At 39.8% G+C, this 14,156-nt stretch overlaps 1 protein-coding gene across 1 annotated transcript in view; it reads right to left on the bottom strand.

Annotated features, from left to right (window-relative positions):
* The window catches only part of LOC136863423 (uncharacterized), a 56,283-nt gene extending 42,646 nt beyond the window's left edge, over positions 1 to 13,637 (bottom strand). The window contains exons 1-2 of the mRNA XM_068225957.1: positions 13,633 to 13,637; positions 6,755 to 6,964 (exon numbers count right to left, since the gene is read on the bottom strand). Coding sequence (XP_068082058.1) covers positions 6,755 to 6,964; positions 13,633 to 13,637 — 215 coding nt within the window. The remainder of the gene's footprint in view (positions 1 to 6,754; positions 6,965 to 13,632) is intronic.
* Between the last annotated feature and the right edge of the window lie 519 nt (positions 13,638 to 14,156).

The following is a 14,156-nucleotide window of genomic DNA, read 5'->3' on the forward strand; positions in this document are numbered from 1 at the left end:
ATGTGAAGGTCAAAACTCGCATCAATCGCTTCACCTGGAAATTTAATTTTATTGTAGCTGAAGGGATATCGCATGCTATTCTTGGATATTACTTTGCAGTTCACGAAGGATTAATACTAGATGCTCATTACCACTGTCTGTCCTTCAAATTTTGTACTGACTATACTCTTCCACTAGTTGATTATCGCCCTTGTTCTGGTAAACTTCTCTGTTATATTGATGCGCATGACCAAGTAGCTGAGGAAAAGTGTGACCTGAACCATTTGACTAGTGAACAAGCTTAGCAGATACGTGAATTCTGTGATGAATTCCCTGAAGTATTCACTGATAAGCTAGGAGTAACTAATGTCCTTTAATATACAGTAAAATTGATATAAGTGACAGCATTCATGTTCGTTCACCTCCCTATCGTCTGTCTCCCCCACGTATGAAGGTTCTAAAGATTATTATAGATGAGATGCCTCAAGAAGGAGTTATCAGGCCTTCAAATTCTGCTTATGATTTCCCCATCTTACTAGTTGCTAAGTTTCAAGGTGGCTCCAGGCCCGTCGTTGATTACAGGTCCCACAATAAGATTATATTACAATCAATCCCATTGCCTGACTTGCATATTTTCTCATTTTTCTATGGTGCTAAATTCTATTCTATTTCACCTCAATCAAGCTTATCACCAAATTCCTCTAGCTGAAGAGAGTGAACATTTAACTGCCTTTATCATGGACTGGAACTTACATGAATACGAGAGGATTCCGTTTACCCTTAGCAATGGGCGCAGCTGTAATCACCAGACTATTAGATTCCATACTATCTGACATCAAATTTAGGTTTGTGTATAATTATATCGACGATGTTCTGGTGTATTCCGAAACCTTCGAAGAACATCTCTCTCATATTAGGGAAGTGGTTCGTTGCTGTAAGCAAGCTGGTCTCATTGTTAAACTTTCTAAGGTTTCCTTTGCACAGCCCCGTACGTCTTTCCTCGGACACATCGTATCGCCTAATGGTGTAGCTGTGTACCAAAGTAGAACCCAAGTCATCTGTGATTTTCCCTCCACCCCACGAAAAATTTATCCCGAATTTCGCCATAATTGCTGCCCCCTTAATGCCCTTCGGCGTAAGGATGTTAAATTCGTTTGGATGGAACCTGAACAAATTGCCTTTGATAAACTTAAATCTTCTCTGGCAAACGCACCTGTTTTGGAGATTCCTAATTTCTCAAAACCTTTTATTATTCAAATTGATGCTTCTGATTCTGCCGTTGCTGGTGTCCTTCATCAAGAAGATAAGTTAGGTAGGAGACCCATTGCTTATGCCTCTAATACCCTGAATTCTGATTAGATGAAATATTCAATATACGAGCTTGAATGCTTAGCTGTTATTTTTTCCCTTGAAAAGTTCGCATGTATGTTGAGCACTCTACCTTAAGCTCTAAAGGAAATCGATTTGCACTAGTGTGTGTTGACGGTTTTACCCGCTTTACATGGATTTTCCCTACGAGAAAAATGGATGCTCGGACCACTATATACTATCTCAATTCGATCTCTTCTATATTTGGTCCTCCTAAGTTTATTTTTTCCGACAACGCTAGATCTTTCGCCTGCAACCAATTTAGGAAATTCTGCTCCGATCTATCTATACCTCATGTTACCACCACACCTTACTATCCGAACCTAAGTTTTGCTGAAAGAGTTAACCACAACATATGTGCTGCTCTCATTGCATACCATCATAACCAACAATCTAAATGGGATTTTTGCATTCATTGGCTTACTTATGCCTTTAATTCTTCTGTTCACGGATCACATGGCCAAACAAAAATGTCTTTAATGCTTGGATTTACCCCCCTTTCTCCCACATCCCTAATGTGTTTGACATTGATTCTCTTCTTCCCGACAATCCATATCCGGAAGAGATTCGCAAAGTGTGGGACAGAGCGAGATCTAAACTAGATGTTTCCTACGCTAACGTGCAAAAGAAGTATGATAGAGGTCGCAGATCTACTAATCTGTCTGTGGGTGACACTGTTTTCGTCAAGTCTTACCCCAGTAGTAAGGCTAAAATAAATTTTCTGCAAAATTAGCAGGCTCGTTATCATGGTCCTTTGAACACTTTCCGGTGCTGTTTCGATTTGACAGTTCGAGTGACTAGTCATGTGTCATGCCCCTATGTGTTTGTGTGTTCCGGCCTGCAAAATTATTATCGGTCTTGTTGAACAATATTCTGTGCTCCCAGATGTTTCTGTTGCAGATATTTTCGCACGATTTTCCATCCATGCAACTATATCCGAAGCGCAAGAATGTGTGTGATAACTATGGTTGTTTACTGCACTCTGTACTGGTATGATAAAACTACGGCGATATATACTGTCAACTTTTGTGGTGTGTGATTGAACGCTGGCCACGTTGCATCTCCTTCTGGTCACACTTAACGTGTTTATATGGTGATCTTCCTTCCTTCTCACCAACAAAACAATTCCATGTTTATTATATTTGAAATTTTGGACTGTCAACATCTATAATCAACATATGAAGATTTGGTTTGGACATTGAAATTGTACCTTATAATCTAGCCTTCACCGTTTCAAAGTTTTCGCCTCCCCATGTTCTGGCTTCTGCAGGGGAGAATCTGTGACATGAATTTAAGCAACCCTAATTATTTGGTCATATTCATTTGTGTATGGAGATTTTATCTACCCTTATCGACCTTTTTTTGAATTGCCGTGTACCTAAAACTGTTATCTGCGTTTGTTACGACAATAGCTTCTATCTTCCCCATTCGCTCAGTAAGCGAATCCTTAAGTGGGCGCGTGCGTAAGACTCACTTTTGAACTGTGCGCTGTGCTTGTGCCTTCTCGGCGAGTTGAGTTGCATTGTAGCCGAGTTCCAAGATGGACGGAAGAAGACATATTCGTTTGAAGACATGTTGGAAAGCTTGCAAGATGGAGTTAAACACTCCTGGATAAGCTGGATATCAACTAAGGCTATGCCTTAATACATTTTCTACTTGTTATGTTTTTCTAATCACTGTAATTTTATATTTTAGTGAATGTGAGCGTGTTTACCACTGCCTGCGGTACAGGCAGGCGTCCTGCCACTGAAATTGTAATTTTGATGTAAGTTTGGTGATATTGGAATACGCTAAATTGGATACGAAACCATCGGCATGTAAGTAAATATTCATTTCAAAATTGTCTTGGAAAATCATCTACTTCAGTGGATTATTTGGAGGAGACATTGTTTACAACCGTCTTCATGGAGTTTTCAGCAATGTTGACTAGACTGTTTACGTGCCAACCTTGGCAACCTAATAGAATTTGAGGCCTATGTTGCGTTTTCGCAAATATTGTCAAAATAGAATCAAAACTCTCTATCCGGTATTGTCAACATTTTGTAAGAGACTCCGAAAAGTTAAATCTGTATTGTTAAGGTTTTCTCATGTTAGTGAAACGTCAATTTAATTACGAGGTAAATTGGAAAAGTGCGATGCGAGCATATGCGTAGTTATGTCATTCTAACTTTTGGTATTATTGATATTATTGTATGTGTTTAGTTTGCTGCGCCATACTCGGTATGCATATCTTTTTGGTTTTTGGGTTTATTACTATTTTTGCATTTTTTGTTTCTATCTATTTTCCCTGATCTTTTAATGTGTCTTATTGTACCGTAAATGTATTATGATATTCTACCTTACGTGACTTGTAATGTAATCCTTTTCTTGTCGGTATCGTCGTGCTTCGGTCTTATCTCATAAGCCAATTGTCGTGGTTCCAAGGCCACCTCACATTTAACTTAATAACGACCGTCTTGGTCTTCTGTTAAATGATTTCTTGTATGAAATGTCAAATTGTATTAATTTCATTCTTACCATTTATGTATTATTATTAGTATTATTATTAATTTTTGGTAACTCCTCCGTTGTAGAAAATGGAGATTTCTTTGCCCGGTTCTTAAATTATGTGGTGATCAACGCTTACACATGTTATTCTCACCAGTGTTTGTTTTTTCTTTATCTTTTTGCGTCTCTGGTCTAGTTATCCCTTATCTTGTGGACGCTAAAATTTTGGAAAGCTTTGCCTGTTATTAGTATGAAAGATAGCTTGGCTTGGGTAGCTGCATGCTAAGTTTGTGTGTCGTTGTTCTGTTTTCATTGTGGAACATAACAATTATTTTCTCTTCCCTTTGTAAATTTATAATTGGTTTGGTGAATGTTTTCAACTAATTGCTAATTATCATTTAATTTTATTATTTATTGGTTAAATTTAACTACTATCCTGACATGTTTTGTGTTTGTGTGTGTGCGTCAGAGATTTCGTAACTGCTTAAGATTCACTTAAGAATGGTTGCACACAAATTTGAGTTTAACCAGATTGATTTTCACTGGCCAATATTCCAAGTTCCAAAGATATATCTTAAAATTAAAATTTAATTTTCTTTAGGGGGTATCACGCGTGTTAACCTTTTCTGTATTCTTGTTAAGCAAATTATTCAACTTAATTTTATTTAGTAACTTAATTATTAACATCGGTTCCTCAAATTTCATTTGGTTCCTTGATTTTATTAATTTTTAATGGTGGGAACCTTTCAACTGTAAATATTTTTGAACTTTAATTTTTTATTCACTTATTGAGTCATTTTTAAAGCAACTTTAATTTCTCCTTGAATTTATTATTTTGAAGGATAATTCAATTGTATGTACTAATGAATTCTTCATTCCTTAAGTAAATATTTAATTTAACTTTAATTTCGACTCTTATTTGGTAGCTTTAGTTGCTGTGACCTGGCACCTCCTCAAGTATTAATTTAAGGTCAAGTCCTTTTATTCCTTAATTTTCTGGGCCCACCACGTCTAATATTTAATGCCACTGCCCCAAGGTAAGTCATTCTGTGATTTATGTTGATATTGACATTTCAATGTATTCTGTGTTGTATATGTCCTTCGGCGTTGCAGTTTCAAGCATATGGTGTTTCATTCACTCCTTCTCGGTGCTTAACTTTTTTTGAGCAGGCAGTGTATATCATAGAAAAGACTCTTGAAAACGGTGAACACAGTCTTCGATGAGAGCCTCGAACCCCACTGGACCACAACCTCCAAGCCTAGGAAGCTACTGTTACAGTCTGTAAATGTGTAGTGAATTCTTTTGACATGTAGGTTTAGAATCGCATACGTGTGTGCTGTTCGGGTAATAAATGAAATTCGAACGAGGTTGTGAAGACAGTTTCGTCGTGACCGATAGCCTTAGTATAGATTTGCACAACACGCTTGATAAGAACATCATCGGCGATAAGGTTGATGAAAAGTCCACATAATCGTGTAGCTAGTTATGGACACCTGAAATGTTCGCCAATTGATTCATAATACGTGGAACCGTGGAAGCCTATACAACGACTGAAAATTGTCAACGTTGCCAGCTAAGTCAATTCTATATGTTTGCTCGAAACTACGTCCTTTTCCCCTGATTAAAAAGCTTCTACTCATACCTCACCACCGTGCAGCCAGCTTACAGTGAATATGGCCCCAGAAGGGATGAATGGTGAAATCTTGGGCCTTATGTTGGCAGCATTTTATGTCTCGGTGCTAAAGAGGATTTGCCTGTGTGGCTGTATTTACCGCAGCGACACACAGCACCAGTGCCTGAAAACATGGCGTTTATTCTCCTCTGGTGTCCGGCTCCATGGCTAAATGGTTAGTGTGCTGACCTTTGGTCACAGGGGTCCCGTGTTCGATTCCCGACAGGGTCGGGAATTTTAACATCATTGGTTAATTTCGCTGGCACGGGGACTGGTGTATGTGTCGTCTTCATCATCATTTCATCCTCATCACGACGCGCAGGTCGCCTACGGGAGTCAGATCAAAAGACCTGCACCTCGGACACTCCCGGCACGAAAAGCCATACGCCATTTCATTTTCCTCTGGTATTTGTGTAGGCAACATATAACTATTGATAGAACACATAGATGATCATCTAACACCTATCCATTTGTGCAATGAGAGGGAGTGACGCTAATCTAACAAGACAATGGCTTCACTCGTTCAACCCAACACGCTCTCCAAGGTCTTCGTCAACTTCCGAGGTCAGCACGAACACCAGCACTACCCCCACAAACACCTGAGGGAATGTACTGGATGTCGCCAGACGTCGTATTGACATCGGAGACAACCCTTGCTCATCTACAATAGCAGGTGAATATGCATGGATCTAAATTTGTTTTCATTAGTATCGATCACTTATACGACAGTTTTCGTGTGATAATGGGTGCCTTACATCTAATTGGCGATCACTTCGTTTCCATTCCTATACCTAATGTAAAATTCATCATCACCACAAAGCTTATCACATTTAACTCGTACTAAATATTTCGGGATACTGATCGAGATGTCCCAAGTCCTTTACAAAATACTGATATAACTAGGGTGTCGTTCGTTGAATAACACTAAATCGTGGCGAATGTGTTCAGTCTATAAATCTCTTAAACAGGCAATCCAGGGAAATATTTCCTTTTCTTCCTTGTTATGAATGAAGACCCAGTTTACCAGATACTGAAGAAGGGAGTGAGCGACCGACATAGCAAGTAACAATGATGTATTGTGTGACTATTAATCTTAAATTATAAGCAACGTGACATACAGATTCACGTGGAATATGAACTATTAGAAAGTGACATTACTTTTCTAAAATCTCTCTAGTGTTGTCAGTTGAGGACATCAGCGGTTGTATCTTACAGAACTAAGATATCAATAACATTCCAGAACTTACGACTGAAGATCATTGACCACTGTCTCCATGGGAATATCATTCTTCCTCATGAATCTGTGAAAGGTTCTTAGTTTCTTCTTCGGGACCAGCACCAGAAGGGGCTTGTTGGGTACTGGATATGGTGCGTTAAACTTGAACCCTTCGTCAACGAACAAATCTAATAGCAACTTGTGGTTGTACAAGGTCGGCTGCAGCAGGAACACTTTATCTCTGTAGGAAAAGAACACAAAAGAACAAAATACGATCTCTTAACTTACATAGTGAGCCTCTTATGTGTAATTATATTCAAGACTTGTGCTGGAAAACTCAACCCATCTACTCTTTTACTGATGCTATGTCACATTAAAAGATCAACAACAACCCTTCTTTCTTTAAGATACACTTGCCGACACAGTAAGTGAGCTCACTGATAATTCTAAGTCCAACTTACAGTGACGAGCTTTGTCACATGCAGCCATGATGCTGTGGTTCCTAATTCGATACTCAGGGGCAGTGCAATATTACATAGAAGTTGCCGTCATACCTGGAGTATCAGCGTATGTGTGAAGTAATTAGATAGTACCTTTTCCTGTATACATCCTTAAATACTAACGAGGTGGAAGGTAACAGGCAGATTTACTTATTTATTTATTTATTTATTTATCGAATTATGAATGTATGTACACATATGTTGGTTTGAAAGAAATAGAGTATAGAAATGGCTGTGGAAGTAAGGAGAAATTGAAGGAACTTACTAGGAAATTGAATATAGGAAAGAAGTCAGCTAAGGATAACATGATGGCAAGCATAATTGGTGGCCATACTAGTTTTAGTGAAAAATGAAAGAGTATGTATACTTTAAGGCAGAAACAGGTTCCAAGAAGGACATTCCAGGAATCATTAATGAACAAGGGGAGTGTGTATGCGAGGATCTTCAAAAGGCAGAAGTATTCAGCCAGCAGTATGTAAAGATTGTTGGTTACAAGGACAATGTCCAGATAGATGAGGTGACTAATACTAAAGAAGTATTAAAGTTTACCTATGACAGCAATGATATTTACAGTAAGATACAAAAGTTGAAAACTAGAAAAGCAGCTGGAATTGATAAAGTTTCGGGGGATATACTAAAGACAATGGGTTGGGATATAGTACCATATCAGAAATTTGATTATTGTTTGCATGAAGGAACGTTACCAAATGAATGGAGAGTTGCTATAGTAGCCCCTGTATATAAAGGAAAGGGAGATAGACATAAAGCGGAAAATTACAGCCCAGTCAGTTTGACATGCATTGTATGTAAGCTTTGGGAAAGCATTCTTTCTGATTATATTAGACATGTTTGCAAAATTTTTGACCGGTTTGATAGAAGGCAGTTTGGGTTTAGGAGAGGTTATTCCACTGAAGCCCAACTTGTAGGATTCCAGCAGGATATAGCAGATATCCTGGCTTCAGGAGGTCAATTGGACTGTATCGCGATTGACCTGTCTAAGGCATTTGATAGGGTAGATCATGGGAGAATACAGGCAAAAATGAGTGCAATTGGACTTGACAAAAGAGTGACTGAATGGGTGGCTCTGTTTCTAGAAAACAGAACTCAGATTAGAGTAGGTGAAGCTTTATCTGTCCCTGTAATAATTAAGAGGGGAATTCCTCAAGGCAGTATCATTGGACCTTTATGTATTCTTATACGGTATATATCAAAGATATGTGTAAAGAAGTTGAATCAGAGATAAGGCTTTTCGCAGATGATGTTATTCTATACAGAGTAATAAATTACAAAATTGTGAACAACTGCAAAATGACTTCGATAATGTTGTGATATGGACCGTAGGAAATGGTATGATGATAAACGGGGATAAAAGTCAGGTTGTGAGTTTCACAAATAGGAAAAGTCTCCTCAGTTTTAATGACTGTGTTGATAGGATGAAAGTTCCCTTTGGGGATCATTGTAAATACCAGGGTATTAATATAAGGAAAGATCTTCGTTGGGGTAATCACATAAATGGAATTGTAAATAACGGGTACAGACCTCTGCACATAGTTACGAGAGTATTTAGGGGTTGTAGTAAGGATGTAAAGGAGAGAGCATATTTGTCTCTGGTGAGATCCCAAGTAGAGTATGGTTCCAGTGTATGGGACCCTTACCGGGATTTCGTGATTCAGGAACAGGAAAAAATCCACAGAAAAGCAGCTCTCTTTGTTCTGGGCGATTTCCGACAAAAGGGTAGCGTTACAAAAATGTTGCAAAGTTTGGGCTGGGAAGGCTTGGGAGAAAGGAGACTAGCTGCTCGACTAAGTGGTATGTTCCGAGCTGTCAGTGGAGAGATGGCGTGGGAGAACATCAGTAGACGAATAAGTTTGGATGGTGTCTTTAAAAGTAGGAAATATCACAATATGAAGATAAAGTTGGAATTCAAGAGGACAAATGCTGGCAAATATTCGTTTCTAGGAAGGGAAGTTAGGGATTGTAATAGTTTACTAAGGGAGATGTTCAATAAATTTCCAATTTCTTTGCAATCATTTAAGAAAAGGCTAGGAGAACAACAGATAGGGAATCTGCAACCTGGGCGACTGCCCTTAATGCAGATCAGTAGTGTTTGATATGTATATAGTTCCAGGATAAATGAGCGTAGTTACAAGTCCGTACAATACTACAACTCTAGATCTAGTATTTTGACCCAATCAACTGTTTCATCCGATGTGCGGTGAATGTCCATTAGCGTTCCTTTGAAAGCTAGAATTGGGTAGTCAGCAACAATGTGGTGGATTGACTGAGAAGAGACACCACAATCACAAACTGCAGAGCTAGTCCAACCCCATTTGCACAACAGGTAACCACATCTGCCTTGTCCAGTTCTTATCCGATTGATGATTCTCCACTGTCGTCTTGGAAGATCAAATACTTGTACGCGTTTAGAAGGATTCTCAACTATATGTGTGTTTACTACTGAAGACTGATCCTACTGGGCTTTCCATGAACCGTTATCATGAAAACAGTTGCTGTACGACAGGGTGGTTTCCTTGGTTTCAGTCGTTGTGTTCGGTGTGTGTAATATCTTGATGGATGGGTAGTTGGGGGTTCTGTTGAATGTTTTTCCAAACCTTTAGGAGAGCTTCTGATCGTCTCAGGGCTGGAGGTGGAATATTGCTGTGAACAGTAAGCCATAGTGTGTTCGTGATCTGAATGCAACCCGTGATTATGCGCATTGCCTAATTGAGTTGCACATCGATCTTCTTTGTGTGAACACTATTGATCCAAGAGGGGTTGCAGTATTCAGAAACAGAATATGATAAGGCTAATGCTGTTGATCTAGGAACATGAGTATTGGCTCCCCATGATGTACCAGCAAGTTTCTGAAGAACATTATTTCTAGTTTTTACTTTAGCAGCTACGTTTGAGAGATGTTACTTGAAAATCAAAGTTCGATCAATTGTTATTTCCAAGTATTTTGGCGTACTGCAGAACAGCAACATTTGACCTCTGAATCTTATTTTTGGTTTGTAATTCGACTTCTGTTGCGTAAGTGGAATGTAGATATAACGTTTTTGGAGGATTTAGGTGAAGGCATCATTTCTTGAAGTATACATCCAAGGCTTCCAGTTCAGTGGCTAAAGTAGTTTTAGCGTAATAAAAGTTGGAGCACTGAGTCACCAAACAAATGTCATCAGCATAAATGAATTTTGTTGATGATGTGTCCGGGAAATCGTATATGTACAGACTGAAAAGAAGGGGGACGAGGACTGATCCTTTAGGTAAACCATCGTTTAATTTAAACACACTACTTCTGTCATAATCAGCGTAGATCTGGAAGTACCTATTACTAAGCATATTCCTAAATAAGGCCGTAAGTTTACGACATGGGATTTCACTCAAAAATTTTAGGAGTCCTTCTCAACAGACAGTATCATAGGCAGCTGATAGATCTAGAAAGGCAGCCACGCTTACTGATTTCCTCCCATACCCATTTTCGATATACGTGGCGAGAGACAGTACTTGATCATTACAACTTCTTCCGGCTGTAAATCCTGCTTGCTCTATAGGAATATAGCTGTTGATTGTTTCATAAATTCCATTGTAGATCAGTCGCTCAAGGAGTTTATACGTGACACTTAGAAGTGCTATTGGACGGTAGCTTTCCACTTTAGATGGATCATTATTTGTTTTCAGTACGACTATTATCTTTGTTTTCTTCAACAGATGTGGGATGTTTCCAGTTTGCAGAATATTAGTGAAGAAGTTGGTTAATCATTTTATTGTGGCTGGTTCGCAATGAACCAAAAATTCAGGATAAATTCCATCAAATCCTGCAGCTTTTCCAAGTTCCATACTTTTTATTGCGGCTTTAGTTTCTCTCTTCTTTGAATGGAGTAGAGAATTCAGGGGACTGCAGCGCTTCCCTTTTCTTGATGTTCAACTTTAATTAGATAACCTTTTTGGTTCGCTTGTCTTTTGTGCTTTGGAAACTGATATTAGATGATTAGCAAAATCATTCAGATTGATGGCTGTTTTTGATCTCTTAGTTGCAGGGTGTGAAGAATCCAATTTCCGAATTATAGACCAGGCCTTCCTGCTTGAATGGGTGTAACCTGGGGATTCCACTGTTTCATGCCAGATCCTTCTTCGACTCTCATCCAAGAATTGGAGGAGACCAGCTGCATTGTTGGAATTAGGATGTTCTTCATATTCTCTTAGTAATTTCTCACTCTCCGAACTCCAGCCAGGGATATACTCCTTACGATATCCTCTAGGTTTGCATCGTCTGGATGCACCTTTTATAACCCCTATAAATCTGCTGTAGTTGTTTTATGTATGTTGGTTTGATCCATCGTACACTGGAGTCTGTTTGCTTTGCAAATTCAGTCCAGTTGGCTTTCTTGAAGTTCCACCTCGGTTTAGGGTGTGAACGAACAACCGGTAAAGACATCCCACCCTCCAAGAGAACAGGCCCATGTTGACTATGTGGGAAATCGTTGAGCGCTGTACGTCGAACTTGATTGTGTGAATTATAAAGCGGATTTGTGAAACAAAGATCTGGGGTGTAGTCTTGAGACCAGCGAGCTGATTGAAAGGTAGGCAGGTCCTTAGCATCAAAAATCAGATTCAGATTTTCAGATTCCATCGAGTCCACAAGAACTTCACCATTATAGTCATCCTTCTTATATCCCCAAAGATGATGATGACTCTTGAAATCACCGAGATATATAGCAGGATACTGCAGAGAAGGTAAAGGAGGATTAGGCCAAGTAATATCTGGTGGCTTGTACACATTAACTATTGTCAAGTTTTCAATGTTAACTGTAGTAGTAAAAATGTCATTTTTAGAGTTTACTGATAGTAATTGGTAATTTGTTAAATAATTCCTGACATAAGTTGAAAGGCCATAAATTTGATGATAGTTAGACGCTACCAATTTAAAGCCTGGAATTTTCCCCCAGTTCTGTAACTGTAGTTCGTCTGTTGTGTGTGTTTTCTGAAGCACGATGCCATTAACTGCATATTTCAGTGCAATCCTGGAAAGATACATTTCGCTCGACTAATCCCTTCGATGTTCAATTGAATAATGCGCAGCGATGGTCCAATTCTACGAACTTGAATGTTCTGAAAAGGACCACACATCTTCTTGTTCGCTCTTTGACCGAGAGGTCGTTTCCGACAGTTCGGTCTCATCACTGTTGCTTTCTTAGCGCCACCCGGGGGACACGTGTAGGTCAGTGTAGTGGTTAAACCTACGGACGTGAATCAACGTAGACCCCCAGCAGGCAGATTAATAAGTGTCTGTTTGCGAAGCTCTGTAGCTCAGTCGGTACGTACTTAGGTTCGCAGTGGGAAGATGGAGGATTCGAAGCCTGTTGGAATGTTCTTTTACTCCGCTGGCAAAAAAATCAGATCGAAAGATGACCCCACCACACTTATTACACACAGGTGCGTCGTTCTACTGGCAACTGTGACGCACAAAGGACTTAACATTCATGAGCGGGTAGTTGCTCTCACTGAACACGGAATCTAACCGTAACAGAGGCTGGACGCCACAACGGCATCCCACAGAGTACGGCAGGGACCCATTGGATAAGACGTTATCGAGAATCGGGAGAAGTAAGCCGACATGTTGGCTCGAGTGCGTGGCGGGAACAGGACAATCGCTTGGTCGGCAAGACTCATTCAACCTAAATGATGAACGCCGTGAAGCTGCGCGATTTTCCGGCACTTTGATGCCGACCTAGAAACGCCTGATTGAGGCAAGTTTATAATCATGGGGAGCGGCTAAGGAACTAAAGCTCACTGATGAGCATAAGGTGTATCACATTACGTTTAGCGTGGAAAAAGTGCTGGGTGATTGTTCGAATGTCATATTCTCCGACGAGAGCACAGTTCTCTCGACGAATGAGTCGCTGTTACTTGTGTTTCGCCCTTTCGGCACCCAACACAATCCAGTATACGCGGCCGAGCATCGGTGCTCTGGCCGTTTATCTGTTGCGGGTTGGGGTTGGATGAGCTCTCGCGGGACAGGAATGTTGCACAGAATCGAGCAAGGATCCCAATACAATCAATACGGCGGGTGATAACGATGTGTATCCTTCTGCACTATTTGGTCACATGCTTAGAAATCGTTCAAAATGGCGATGCGTCTTTCTCTTACCGATGGGATCACCAACCGGCCCTCTTCAGGGCCACAAATAAGCCCATTCACTATAAATAGTGGCATGATAAAACGAAGGAAGTTATATGACTCACCATATAAATGAGCGTAGGAATAAAAATAAACATGCAAATATTTTAACCTACCGGAGATTCAAACTCTTGACACAAGAGGCAAGCACCAGAACTTACTATTTAGCACGCACAGCCACCGTCTTGGAGGACAGAGCTTACACGTTCGGAGGCACTTTTCACAACTTACGACATGACCGCCGGACAAAATAAAGTTCATGCACTACGATATGACGACTGATGTGACCACTGTACAGATATATATTATGTATCTGGCCGAGAGACGTAACAAGGCGTGTCCCCTGGCCGAATAAGAAGAGATAAATGAAATATAACTTTGCAAGGCCTTGTTGCATGGCCTATCCTGCCTCCTGTACGTGATGCGGGCAACCCTACCTTCCAGGGGACGCCCACTTTCTGTGTCGACAAGTATACATCAGCGTACGAGTAAAATTTAGCACTAGTAAGATTTATATCTTAATGAACCAGAGATGGATACTCATTATACGGTATAAAATATATAAAATAAATTACGGTCATTCAAACTGGATATGAAACTCATAAAAATTGAATTATGCTATTAAATCAGATGCAACTAAAGCTAGGAAAACACAGCGGAAAGCGAAATAACTTGTGTTGTTTAAACTTGATATCACTCCGAAGCAATAACTCCTTTCTATCTTCCTGAACGATTACTCGATGAAAACGAAATGC

This window comes from Anabrus simplex, chromosome 1 (genome assembly GCF_040414725.1).
Source record: "Anabrus simplex isolate iqAnaSimp1 chromosome 1, ASM4041472v1, whole genome shotgun sequence".
Classification (NCBI taxonomy): Eukaryota; Metazoa; Arthropoda; class Insecta; order Orthoptera; family Tettigoniidae; genus Anabrus; species Anabrus simplex.